The following is a 14,195-nucleotide window of genomic DNA, read 5'->3' on the forward strand; positions in this document are numbered from 1 at the left end:
CTCTGTCTGCCTCTCCACCTACTTGTGATTTCTGTCTGTCAAATAAATAAATAAAATCTTTAAAAAAAAAAAAAAGAATTCTTTCGTATGGTCAGTTTTTCTTTTGTCTAACCTATTTGATTATAACTTTCTTTATTTGCTTTAAAAATTTAAATCTAAGTTTAGGTGGAGCCAGTCATGTGTTCCTGTTTCCCTTTGTGGGATTTTTTTCCCCCCTTTTCTTTCTAGTTCACCCACTGAAAGAGTCACCATTCTGTGGTCTATACCTTCTTCTCTGTTGGGACTTCTGGCTTCATCTCTGGTCCCCAGGATTTCTAATCAGACAGCCAAGAAAAAAAAAAACAACAAGGGAGTCATTTATGTTTATTTTTGTTACTTATTCAGACTCCTATTCTCTTGAAACATTTTGGTTCTTAAAAGTTGTTGTAGGGGCGCCTGGGTGGCTCAGTGGGTTAGGCCGCTGCCTTCGGCTCAGGTCATGATCCCAGGTCCTGGGTTCGAGCCCCACATCGGGCTTTCTGCTCGGCGGGGAGCCTGCTTCCTCCTCTCTCTCTGCCTGCCTCTCTGCTTACTTGTGATTTCTCTCTGTCAAATAAATAAATAAAATCTTAAAAAAAAAAAAAAGTTGTTGTAAAGGAGCACCTGGGTGGCTCAGTCGTTAAGCATCTGCTGTAGGCTCGGGTCATGATCCTGGGGTCCTGGGATCGAGCCCCACGTCAGGCTTCCTGCTCAGTGGGAAGCCTGCTTTTCCCTCTCCCACTCCTCCTGCTTGTGTTCCCTCTCTCGCTCTCTCTCTCTCTCTCTCTGTCAAATAAATAAATAAAATATTAAAAAAAAAGTGGTTGTTAAGGTTTCAGACAATTCAGAAAAGTTACTCTCCTTACATTTACTAGGTTTGTTACCTCTTCTCTTTCTCTTCTCTCCTCTTCATCTCGTTAGTTAGATGGCTTCTTAACAAAATATACTTACTGCCTTACACCTTCTGTAGGTGTGCCAAGCTCCTCCACCGAATCCTGTGGCTCCCTAGCCTGCAGTCTGGAATCCTGTGCTCTGTCTGAAGAAGGCATCAACATGTTTGTACAGGGAAAGGAGTTGGTTTCACCACTACCTTTATCATCTCCTTGTATTAGCTTTTCAAAATTGTATAGTTTGTGTAATATTTTGACTTAGTATGTTTTTTGGGGAAAGCAGATCAGTCTTTTTTTTTTTTTAAGGATTTTTATTTATTTATTTGACAGGCAGAGATCACAAGTAGGCAGAGAGGCAGGCAGAGAGAGAGAGAGAGAGAGAGAGAGAGAGAGAGAGGAGGAAGCAGGCTTCCTGCTGAGCAGAGAGCTGATGCGGGGCTCAGTCCCCGGACCCTGAAATCATGTCCTGAGCCGAAGCAGAGGCTTTAACCCACTGAGCCACCCAGGCGCCCCACAGATCAGTCTTTTATATCAGCAACACAACTTTCTAATGTTCAGTTATCTATTCATTCAATAAATATTTCAGGTGCTGGTTTTATTACGTCCTAGTTTTGGGCATATAATAGTGAACAACACAACAATTAAATGGTCTCTACCTTCATGAAACTTATTTTCCTGAAAATGGAAATTAAGGGCAGTAAGAGCCATGACTGGGGAAGCCCGGGGGGTCCAGGAAGGGAACTGAAAGGAAGCGATGTGCAGGGTGAGTCAGTTCAGGGTTGTGATGGAGAAAGGGCTGAGCTGTGAGTAGCACTTACAAGGCTCAGATGAGAGAGCTCGGAATGTTTGGGTAATTATATGTAGCTTATACTGATTGCAGGTAGGTGTGAGGTAAAATTTGAGAGTTGCACGGGCCAGACCTTGAAGCTGAGTTGGGTAGTTATGTGTTTCCCAAACCTAGCTTGATTATAGGACTGTCTGGAATGAAGGTTCCAGGTTCCTCTCCAGGAGACTCTGATAAAAGCTTCTGATACAAGCAGATACAATAAAACCCTTGCAATTGACTCTTTGCTTTCCTTGGGATTTGGTTATACTATAGAAGTTTTTATCCTATTCTCATGAATGAGGAGAGCCATGATATAGAAAGAAGGGTTAACCCTTTCTTATCCTTTCCCTGTACCTCTTGGGTACTCAGTATTTTTAGATTGTCTCTTGTCTGTCCAGGAGCTTCACTGGGCTCTCTCCCCCGTCACTAGAGTTCTGCCTGTGTGTTTAGTTAGGACCCTCTGTACCATTTCTTGATAAGCTTGAAATATACTGTCTGACACTAGTATTAAAGTGACATTTCAGTGTATTTCTTACAATGAAATGTTCTCAAAATGAATGATAATGGAGTGGAGAGTCATCTTTTCTAGTTCATAATACTCAAAGGGATAACATAATCAGTTTCTTCACTGGGGGCTTTCTGTTCTATTTTTTATGTGCCAAACTACCACATTTTTTGATCAGGAAATTGACATGACACTTACATAAGGGAAATTTTTTAAAAAGTGAGGCTATTCTTAGAGCAGTGTATGAGGATTTTCCTTATAGAAACCAGGAAAGATGACTGCTTCAGAAGAAGGTAAATGTATGAGAGAAATGACAAAGGAAAACAGAGTGATGCTTGATTCTTGACTAGCACCTGGAACTTCAGAGTGGAGATTTCCCGCAAACTAGGCTGGAGCTTGTGGGGTTTCCCATTTTCCTCAACTAGTTTGCTTTGGACTTGTGTGATATTTGCCATATTTCATTTTGCAGTACCCAAGTCTGACTTAACTGTACTGGAGGAAGAATCTGAATAGTGAGTTCTGTGCCACGTGCATGGACGTTTTCCTGTCATTACCGCTCCACTAGCGAACATGGCCCAAAAAATGTCGTGTGGTCTCATCCATCAGATTAGCGCTCTTTCTGTTTGGTTAGTCGGGGATGGGACTTTCCCAGTTGCTCATCACTGATTTCCTAGTATTTCCCAAAGAAGAGGTACAGAAGGAAAGATTCACCATAGTGATGAGTGTTCTCCCTCGGGGTTTTTGTCTGGCTGGTAGACGGGTTAATGTAGGCAGACATGCTGGCCTGGAGTGGTCACGTAGAAAGTGCACCTAATGCTTCCTGACCCCTTTAGTCTTCTCAGAAGAAGGCCTAGTTGACGTGTGACTCGGGGCCCCTGCCTGTGCCGTGGAATGGTCACTTTCTAGCGCCTAGAAACGCGGGGGTCAATCCCACTGAACATCTGCTGTTTGTACTTTTTTCAGGTGCTCAGAATTTTGATGTCATACGACTATCAACTTATAGAACAGCTTGCAAATTACGATTTGTACAAAAACGATGCAACCGTAAGTCATTTCAGCTAATTTCTATGATAGCTGGATAGTGCACTCAGTAATATAAAATAAAAGGTTTTAGTATCTTTTAGTCATATTGTAATGTTGGTTGAATTATTTTCATCTTAAGGGTTTATTAAAACGTAAGTTTGTCATGGAAAAAACTCATCTTTTACTCTGTGTGTCCCTCAAAATATTTACCAAAATTCAGTAATGTAACTGGTTTTGAGGCTGGCATAGTATTAATGTACTTTAAGTGAAAAGAATTGATTTCTCCTTCTCACTTGTTTTAAATGATAACTTTTATACAAAATAATACAATAATCAGCTTCAGGAAGAAAAAAACAATATTTTGATAGAGGTGTAATAAGTTATTTTTCTCGATTAAAATAAATATAGCACGAATCAGCCTTTTCTATAATCATTATGAGAATTACTACTTATAAAATAAATAAAATATATGTGTGTGTAAAATCTTTTTTCTCTTAATTTCCATGAAGATAAACTAACTTATGACAAAATAATTATACTTTTCTCATGTGTGTGTGTATTAATGAAGAACTATTTTGTATAATGGAAAGAACATTAGCTTTAGAATTGGAGAAACCTGGGTTTTAGTCCTGGTTTTTGGCATTTACTACAAACATGTCTCTCTATATAACTGTTATTCAAAAATCTTAGCATAAAATTCTCTCTGGAGGATTTACCATGCTGTCCTAGACTGAGGTCTCTGGTTTCCTAAAGCATTGTTTTTCAAATTATGGGTTGTGACCGATTAATGGTTCATGAAATCGTTTTGAAGAGCTGTAGCCAGAATTTAAAACATGTAATAGAGAAAAACAGAGAAAGAAAAAAAAAAGGCAGAACACAAATTATGTGGTAAGTCTCAAAGTACTTTGTGGAAAAGTATTTTTGTTTTTTATATATCTAGAAGAATGTGTGTGTGTGTGTGTGTGTGTTTTGATTTAAATATATTTCTGTGGGTTGTGGTAAAAAAGTTTGAAAACCACTGTCAGAGCAACTACCATTTTAATAATTCTTCCTGTAATTATTTTTGGGAAACAGTAGTCTATGTGTGGAGTGTTGAGAGCCTGAAATCAGTCTACTGGCATTAGTAATGTACAGTAAAAGATGCATTATTCTGGAAGTTTTATTTTGTTACATATGATTCTTTAATCAGATGGAAATTTTTTGTGTGTGGGTGTACAGTTTAAGCAGGAGCAAAATGTCAGTATTGTCCACACGCATGTTCTATGGTCTCTACACTGTTTATTGAAAAAAAAAATTCTTTTTCTTCACTGCCCCAAAATCTTTCCTCATACAAATTAGGAGACATATAAAAGAATGTTCATAGCAGTTTCTGTGTATTAGAGGACCTGCTTTTGGACTCTTGTCTTCCACTGGTCTGTTTGTCTATCCTACCAATAACCACTGTTACAGCTTTATAATAACTCTTTTTTTTTTTTAAAGGTTTATTCATTTATGGGGCGCCTGGGTGGTTCAGTCGTGAAGCAGCTGCCTTCAGCTCAGGTCATGATCCCAGAGTCCTGGGATCGAGCCTCACATCAGGCTCCCTGCTCAGCAGGAAGTCTGCTTCTCCCTCTTCTCCCCATTTGTGCTCTCTCTCACTATCTCTGTCACTATCTGTGTGTCTCTCTCTCAAATAAATAAATAAAAATAAAATCTAAAAAAAAAGATGTATTCATTTGTTTGAGAGAGAGTGAGATTGTGGGGGTCTTGGAGCAGAGAGGGAGAGAGAGAATCTTAAGCACACTCTGTGCTAAGCAGGGAACACAACTCAGGGCTCAATTCCTTTTTTTTTTTTTTTTTTTTTAAAGATTTTATTTATTTATTTGACAGGGGGACACAGTAAGAAAGGGAACAGAAGCAGGGGGAATGGGAGAGGGATCCCAGAACCCTGGGATCATGACCCAAGCCAAAGTCAGACACTTAAGGACTGAGCCACTCAGGTGCCCCTCAGGGCTCAATTCCAACCCTGAGATCATGGCTTGAGCCAGTATCAAGAGTCAGATGCTTAACTGACTGAGCCACCCAGGCGCCCTGCTTTATAAGTCTTAATATCAGATAGAGCAAGTCTTCCTACTTTGTTCTGTTTTTCTTTTTTAAATTGGCCTTTTACATTTATTTTCATATACATTTTAAAATCTGATCCTCAATTTCTACTAAAAACAAAATGAAACAACTGCTGGGATTTTTTTCCATCTTTCTTTAAGTACAATTTACATATAGTAATATTTATCCTTTTAATGGAGAGCCCTGTGGCATTTTGTTGGGACTGCACTGAATCTATAGGTTAAGTTGGGGAAAACCAACATATTTCCCATTTGAGATTATCTTCTATGAACATGGTATATCCCTCTATTTAGGTCTTTAATTTCTGCCAATTATATTTATAGATTTTTTTTTTTTTTTTTGGTAGAGATGTTACACTTCCTCCATGGGATTTATTACTATATCTTTGATGATTTATGCTACTATTACAAATAGTATTTTAAAATTTCACTTTCTGTTAGTAATGGAAATACAGTGACTTTTGTATCTTGACTTGCATCTAACAATCATTCTAGACTCAAATATCAATTTTAGTAATTTATCTGGAGAATCTGATTTTCTATGTGGAGAATTTTGTCATTTCTGAATAATGACAGTTAAGTTTCTTCATTTCTGAAACTCACATGGCTAATTACTGCTTGTTTATATTGGTTAGGACCCAGGGTACAATAGAAATGATGATAGTGGGCATTGTTTTTTTTTTTTTTTTAACCTTTACAAAAATGATTTACTTATTTATTAGAGAGATAGAGCATGATTGTGTGAGCATGCAGAGGGGCAGAGGGAGAGGGGCAGGGAGAGAATCTGAAGCAGACTCCTTGCTGAGCATAGAGCCTGACATGGTGCTCGATCTCACGGCCCTGAGATCATGACCTGAGCTGAAATCAAGAATTGGATGCTTAACTGACTGAGCCACCCAGGCGCCCCATTTCTTTCTTACTTTTCTTTTTTAAGTTGACGTATACAACATAGTGATTCTACCACAGGTGCAGCTACCCTCTGTCCCCGTACAGTGCAGTACAGTACCATTGACTGTGTTCCCTGTGCTTTCCTTTGTATTTCCATGAATTATTTATTTCCTAATGAGAAGCCTATATCTCTCATTCCCTTTGTTCCATTTTGTCCATCTCCCTCTCTCCCTCCCTCTGGCAACCACCAGTTTGCTTTCTGTATTTATGCACCTGTTTCTGATTTTTGTTTGTTCCTTTGTTTTATATATAAGAGAACATACAAGTGGAATCATATGATGTTTGTCTTTCTCTGACTTACTCCACTTAGTGTAATACCCTCTACATCCATCCATGTTGTTGCAAATGGTAAAATCTCATCATTTTTTTTTTTAAAGATTTTATTTATTTATTTGTCAGAGAGAGAGAGAGGGAGAGAGAGCAAGCACACGCAGACAGAACGGCAGGCAGAGGCAGAGGGAGAAGCAGGCTCCCCGATGAGCAAGGAGCCCGATGCGGGACTCGATCCCAGGACGCTGGGATCATGACCTGAGCCGAAGGCAGCTGCTTAACCAACTGAGCCACCCAGGCGTCCCAAAATCTCATCATTTTTTATTGCTGAATACTATTCCATCCTGTATACGTACCACATCCTCTTTACTCATTTGTCTATTGATGGACACTTGGATGCTACGTATATTGGCTAATGTGAATGAACAATGCAGTAAGCAGACAGGTGCATACATCTTTTCGAGTTAATATCTTCATTTTCTTTAGATAAATACCCACTAGTGGAATTACTGGTTCGTATGGTAGTTTCATTTTTAATTTTTTAAGGAACCTCCATACTGTTTTCCACAGTTACTGTACCAATTTACCTTTGATAGTGGGCATTTCTTATCTCGTTCACAATATCAGAGGAAAGACTTTCAACATTCTATTATTAAGTCATATGTTTGCCACAGTTTTCTATAAATACCCTTAATCAGATGAAGGACATTGCCTAGTACTGTGTGTTTCTTCATTTCTGAGTGTAAGGTTTATTTGAAAAGTGGTCTTTTTGATGATTTGTAATTTAATCTCATTTTAATCAGATGGCATGGTTGATATGACTTGAATCCTTTGACATTTGCCAAAATTAGCTTTATGGCTCAGAATAAGTTCAGTTTTCACACACACTGTTTGTGTTCTTGAAAGTAGAGCGTATTCTCTAATCACTGGGTGCAGGATTTCATACAGAGCCCATTATGCCTTCTTCACCGGTTGTAATGTTGAATTGTCTACATCTGCACTCTGTACCTTTGCTCTATTGATTACTAAGAGAAATGTGTTAATAGCTCCCACTAAGCTTGTGAATTTATCTCTCTGATGTTCTGTTATATTTGACAATATAGCTTTTGTAGGGGAGGCAAGACCTTACCTCTATCCTCGTAGAGTCTCTGGTCATACCTGAGAGTGAAATTGTTATAAGACATATTAGCAGAAGAGCACACAGATTTTTCCATGTACCTGGGAGCCCCTATAGCAAAGTGAAGACCCGAAGGAGGGATGAGGCCTAAGTGCTGATATACTAGGGAAGAGGGAGTAGCAATTGTGGAAAAGTAACTAAAATATATGGGGAGTCTCAAGGAAGATAAGGGTTATTTTAATAAAATCTGTACAGATTTCTCTTGGCCTTGATTCACTGTCTCTGGGAATAAGAATGTTTCTTTACCCTTGGAATAGAGAAGGCATCTTTCACTTGGGAGTTTGTTTCCTGCTTTCAGGAAGAAAAGAGAAGTTCGGCGTGAACTTCTTGACGCAGGCTGTTTTTCAGGTGTCAGAATTGCTCAAAATAATCCTTATGCCAAAGTGGCATATTTTTGGATCTTCCTCTGCCACCCTTCACTGCTCTGTCAGATGTGAATAAACAAAAAGGTCTTAACACCTTTCTGATGAATTAGAACTTTTAAATTGTTGACCGTTCATTTTCTTTGTTTTAGTCCACCTGGTTGATATCTGGAACATGATTGAAGCCTTCCGAGACAATGGCCTTAATACACTGGACCATACCACTGAGATCAGTGTGTCCCGCCTCGAAACCGTCATCTCCTCTGTCTACTACCAGCTGAACAAGCGCCTTCCTTCCACTCACCAGATCAGCGTGGAGCAGTCCATCAGCCTCCTCCTCAACTTTATGATTGCTGCATATGACAGGCCAGTGCTTGGCATGCTTCCTGCATTTTCACAATGTTTGTCCCTTAGTCCTGCTTCTTCCAGATTGCCTTGCTGAGGGTTGTCAACTTAGAATCACAGTGACAAGGAAAATTATTCCATATAAGTTCCTTCTAAGGATTGGTTAAATGCCAGAGTGACTCATTGTCCCAGGGCGTGTCACATAGTAAGCGTTATAAAATTATGGAGAATCACAACACTGAGACATGTTGTTTGGTCAAATTATAGGTCCCTTAGTGTAGCTGCTCTCTAGCCAGAGAAGTATAGCTAAGCTGTGAATTTGATTATGAGGCTTTCTATTGGACCTTAAAACTGACCTTTCTTTTCTCTGTAATAGTAAATGCCCCTTGACTCTAATCTTATTTTCTTCTCGTTATGTTTAGGATACTATTTTAATTTTTTTCAGTGCAGAACATTGTGTTTACACCTTATAATCCTGGATGAAAACTATTTGAATGTACTCCAAATTAAAACAGAAATGATTTGCTGTATTTGTATTCATGGAGAATGAAGTTGGTGTTGTAAGAAACAAAAAGAAATCATAAGTGATGGAGCTACAAAAATTAGTGTTTATATTCCAGGAAGCAAGAGTTTAGATTTTTGATTTCTGCTATATTGTTGATCATCCGGTTTGGATGGGTGAATTCTTTCTGCTTCATTTTTTCTCTCTGTAGACCTATTTTGATTTCATACATTTGTAAGATGTTATTCATTACACTTTATAATATTGAAGACTCTGTGAATTAATTGTAAAAGTCTGCAGGTGTCAAAGCCAAATTGCAGTGTAGGCACTCACTAAATTCACATTTTAATTCTTATTATTTATTTATTTATTTATTTAAAGATTTTATTTATTTATCTGGCAGAGACACAGCGGGGGAGGGAACACAAGTAAGGGGAGTATGAGAGGGAGAAGCAGGCTTCCCACTGAGTAGGGAGCCTGATGCAAGGTTCGATCCCAGCACCCTGAGATCATGACCTGAACCAAAGATAGATGCTTAAGCAACTGAGCCAACCAGGCACCCCAGGAAATTCGAAATTTTAAAACAAAAGTCCACACGAGACATAAGTTCCAGAACTTGAATGTCATTTTTTTAGTAATTTAGACTAGTGAATCCCTAAGGTTAATTTTATACTGTTCAAGGAATGAGTCTTTTGATCCAAAGACCTTAGTAAAAATGGTTATTCTGTGGTGAATAAGCAGCACCTTATCATGACACTAATTCACTAGGTAAATCACTTCAGGGTTGTACAACACAGATAAATCCAATAAACAATCTTTTTTACTAAATCAGAGATAAAAGTCATCTTACTGTTTAAAAAATCTTACTGTTTAAAAAAAAAGTCATCTTACTATTTTAAAAGAGATTATAAACTTTGATTCCATACTCATGTCAAATAAGTTAAATACTATGGCTAAGGAAGGAAGGAGAAGGAAGAACAAAGAAACAGTAAGAGACAACAGGAAGACCAAACTTAGGAGCCGAAGGTGCAGAGGAGTCCTGGGACGTAGTCACAGACACCTGGACACATCCAGATAGAGACAAAGGAAAAGAATAAGCAAACAGTAAGTTATATGAAGACGAGTCAGTAGAGCAGCACACCATAGAGAACTAGGGGGAAAATAAAACAAAACAAAACTGAAAAAAGATGAGTGAGTTAATAAGAGGAAGGACAGTAGTATGTCAGTGGTGAATTTGGTAATTCTCATGTCATATTGTATTGAAAACTTTGGCCATGGGCATCAGAATCAATCCTCACATCATTGCTAACCTTGAACTCTTATATATATGATAATATCTTATTTGTTCTTCAGTAATTTGAAATGGCTTTCATGTACTGGTAAAATGAAAGGATCTGGTTATTGGAATTTTATTTTTGAAAATTATAGCATTTTGTTTTGAAACATTTCAAATATTAGTCTATTCATTGGCCTCTTTATTAGGCTCGAGAGTCCCTTTCATATGTAGAGTATCTAGTTATTGATTTTAATTAGTCTTCTTGGGATTTTGTATTTCATAATTCTTGAGTTAAAGTTTGAATGCAACAATTATTTAATTATTCTTAAGTCCCCTAACCTCTAAATTCACAAATTTTTAGTCAGGTTGTTTCCTGGTTATTATGGATTATAAGACTATAAAACTACAGTGAGAAACAAATAGGATCTAGACTTTCTCCCTCAAGTATGTATTTCATTAGGAATTAACTTATTTTAATGCCAAGGATTTAAAATATTTTACATTTGACAACTAAAAACACAGAGAACAATACTGTAAGCCTCTCTGTGGAGGACATCAGTAAAAGCTACGAAGAACAGTCAAAACATCAGGTAGCCTCATTTCCTTCTTGCTGGGCCCACAGCATGACAGGATCGGTAGTCATGTGGTCTGGCCCGAAGGTGCGACAGGCGATGCTATGATCAACTGTTTCTTCTTCTTCTTCTTTTTAATATTTTATTTATTTGACAGACGGAGATCACAAGTAGGCAGGGAGGCAGGCAGAAAGAGAGGGGGAAGCAGACTCCTTGCTGAGCAGAGAGCCCAATGCGGGGCTCTATCCCAGGACCCTGAGATCATGACCTGAGCCAAAGGCAGAGGCTTTAACCCACAGAGCCACCCAGGCGCCCCTGTTTCTTTTTTTTTTTTAAGAAGAAGGATATTGGGGGTGCCTGGGTGGCTCAGTGGGTTAAAGCCTCTGCCTTTGGCTCAGGTCATGATCTCAGGGTCCTGGGATTTCCCCCCCCCCACCACCAAATCAGGCCTCTGCTCAGCGGGGAGCCTGCTTCCCCCTCTCTCTCTGCCTGCCTCTCTGCCTACTCGTGATCTCTCTCTGTCAAATAAATAAATAAAATCTTAAAAAAAAAAAAAAAAAAAAAGAAGGATATTGAAATTCCCAGGATGAGGGACAGGAAATCAACTTACCCTTCTCCAGTCGAGCCAATTTCATTGTTCAGGGCTTGTGATACACAGATTCCCCTCTCCACCCCCGACGTCTGCATAGAGTTGGTGTCTTTCTTGCCGGCAGTAGGGAACCTGCTCTCGTGGGCTGCTGCGGCCACAGGAAGAGGGGCTCCCCTCGCTGAGGGGCCCGGAGGCGAGCCAGCCCTCCGTCTTGCTGGCGTCAGAGCTCTGGCTTCGGTTCTTCTCTTCGTAGCGGGCGTGGTTTTGCCCCCTCTTCTATCAGCCTCATCCTTTTGCGACTTGGGAAACGCCCGCTGTCGGCGGCGGCCACCCGCTTCCCCTTTCCGGTCGAGGTACCGGAGAGAGCAGGCTTCTCTCAACACCAGACGGAGGCCATCGAGCCTCCCTCCAGACATGCGCATTTGGGCCGTGCGTGTGTCGGCGGCGTTACGCTTTTGAGCTCAAACGGATCAGGGTTTGTGTCTTTGGAGCAGAGGGTGATTGAATTCTCCCCCTCACCGCTTGTTGCCTCACGGTGGGGGTGGTCGGACTGGCTGTGAGGGAGACGGTCGCGTGTACCCCTCGGAACTCTTTGCAGTGCGTCACCAACCTGTGGCTCCCTTTGCTGTCAAATGGGCCCTGCTCTTCACCCAGCTCCCAAGATCTGAAACCTGTAAAACTCAGACCCTTCCTTCTTCCTCCTCCTTCCTCCTCACATCCATGCCAGTTACCAAGGTCTGTCACCTCTGCGTCTTGAATCTCGATTCCTGGTGCATCTCTCCGGCCCCACAGCTACTGCCCAGCCCAACCTCTTCCATCTGAGCTGCTGGCGTGGCCTCTAACCGATCTTTCGGCCTGTGCTTTCTTCCCCCATCCGTCCTTAGAAATAATGAACATCGTGAGCTGCACTAACCTGGGAACTTGAACATGAGCAGTAACTTACCTCTATCTCTCTTGTCCCATCCCACTGACCGACGCGTAACCAAGGTAAACCGAATTCTGATTTTGTGTTATCATGTTCTTGCTTCTTAAAGAACAGTTTTTTCCACATAGAGAGACATTAGCACAGTATTGTTTCATTATAATTATTTTTGCTAATTGTAAAAAGAAAGTCATGCTGTCTGTATTATGACCTGACTTTCTTTATGCGATAATAGCTTTTCCACATTTGTTCATGCAGCCTGCAGCTGTAGTTCGGTTATTTTCACTGTTGCATAACGCTCTGTTGTGTTACTGTACGTTCTGTGTTCTCTGGGTTCTGGTTCTGAGAAACAACACTGTCCGGCATGTTCTCATATGTGTGTCCTGGTACATGCGTACAGGTGTTCGAAACTGCTCTCTTGGTCCTAACCTGAGGAATGGAGTTGCTCATTGGTGGGGGACGTGCATGAGATTCAGCTTTAGAGGACAGGGGCAAATTATTTGAACAAACTGTACCCAGGCCTGAGAGATCCTCTCGATCCACATTGTTTCTGTAAGCCTTACAGTTTTCAGACTTTTCGGTTTTTGCTAAGTGACATCTCACTGTTGTTTGATTTGCATTTTCTTGCTTTTCCGGCATGTCTTTGTGTGTACCTTGGCCAAATATATTACTTCTGTGAAGTGCCTGTGTGGTCTTTTGCCCACTCTGGTGTGTTGCTTCTTCTTCCTGTGGTGGTTATAGGGGCTCTTTAGAGCCTCCGGGTGGCAGCCCTTTCTTGCTTATCTGTGTTGCACGTATCTTCTCTTTGTAGCTTGACTTTTTACTTTTCTTAGGATATCTCTTTCATAAAATGTTTACTTTTTTAAGTTATTTTTTGATTTTTATTTTTGGGGGAAAGGTGGGGTCGGGCAGGGGGAGAGACAGAGAATCGTAAGCAGGCTGCACACTCAGCGTAGAGCCCAATGTGGGGCTTGATCTCATGACCGTGAGATTATGACCTGACATGAATTCAAGAGTCAGGCGCTTAACTGACTCTGCCACCCAGGTATCTCTCTTAAAATGTTTTCTAATGAGAAACTTCAAATATATACAAACATAGAAAGACTATTATAATAAAACTCAAGGCATCTATCATTCAGCTTCGGTAATTACAGTACATCATTCTTATTTCATCTGTGTCCCCAGGCTCTTCCCCTCACCCCATCCCCTTTCCTTGGCTTCTTTTGAAACAAACTCAAGTGTCATTATTTCATGTGCAAATATTCTAAGGCACACATTCTGTGCACATAATGTGCACATATTCTGTTTTATAATACTATCCCCCCCAGGTTTTTGCTCTAATAAATAATAGTGCTGGGAATGTAGTGAAATTAGACTTTAAATGGAACAGACCTATAAAAAATCTTATATCTAATGAAACTAGGTTTGGATAAAATCTTCAAAATACATCATTGTTGAACATGCCAGTGGAAGGCACAAGGTTATTGTTTATCATCTAAAATAACACTTAGTATAAAACACTGTTGCTACTTAGAACAATCTAAAGATTTCTTTGGTGTAAAGAGTTTTTTGTGTATAATTTAGGATGGGTCAATATGGAAAAATTTGCTGTGTAGTTTGGAAATACGGCTAAGAACTGTTTTTGAATCTTGCTTTAGCAACTTAATTTGGGTATATTTAAAAGTTCCATAAGTTTCTCTTAATACTAAATGCTAAAAACAAAACCGTATACAAAAAGCAAAACTAAACAATTTCATTTTTTTTTAAAGATTTTATTTATTTGACAGAGATTACAAGTAGGCAGAGAGGCAGGCAGAGAGAGGAGGAAGCAGGATCCCTGCTGAGCAGAGACCCCCCCCGATGCGAGG

The 14,195-nt window shown here is 39.9% G+C and overlaps 1 protein-coding gene across 7 annotated transcripts in view; it reads left to right on the top strand.

Moving 5' to 3' along the window:
• Nucleotides 1-14,195, top strand: part of LOC111154095 (dystrobrevin beta) — a 243,675-nt gene that overhangs the window by 37,118 nt on the left and 192,362 nt on the right. For all 7 annotated transcript variants that reach the window (XM_022513473.1, XM_022513468.1, XM_022513471.1 and 4 more), the window contains exons 3-4: nucleotides 3,203-3,283; nucleotides 8,274-8,487. In XM_022513473.1, coding sequence (XP_022369181.1) covers nucleotides 3,203-3,283; nucleotides 8,274-8,487 — 295 coding nt within the window. The remainder of the gene's footprint in view (nucleotides 1-3,202; nucleotides 3,284-8,273; nucleotides 8,488-14,195) is intronic.

Source organism: Enhydra lutris, unplaced genomic scaffold (assembly GCF_002288905.1).
Source record: "Enhydra lutris kenyoni isolate GAN:26980312 unplaced genomic scaffold, ASM228890v2 scaffoldscaffold35, whole genome shotgun sequence".
NCBI classification, from domain to species: Eukaryota; Metazoa; Chordata; class Mammalia; order Carnivora; family Mustelidae; genus Enhydra; species Enhydra lutris.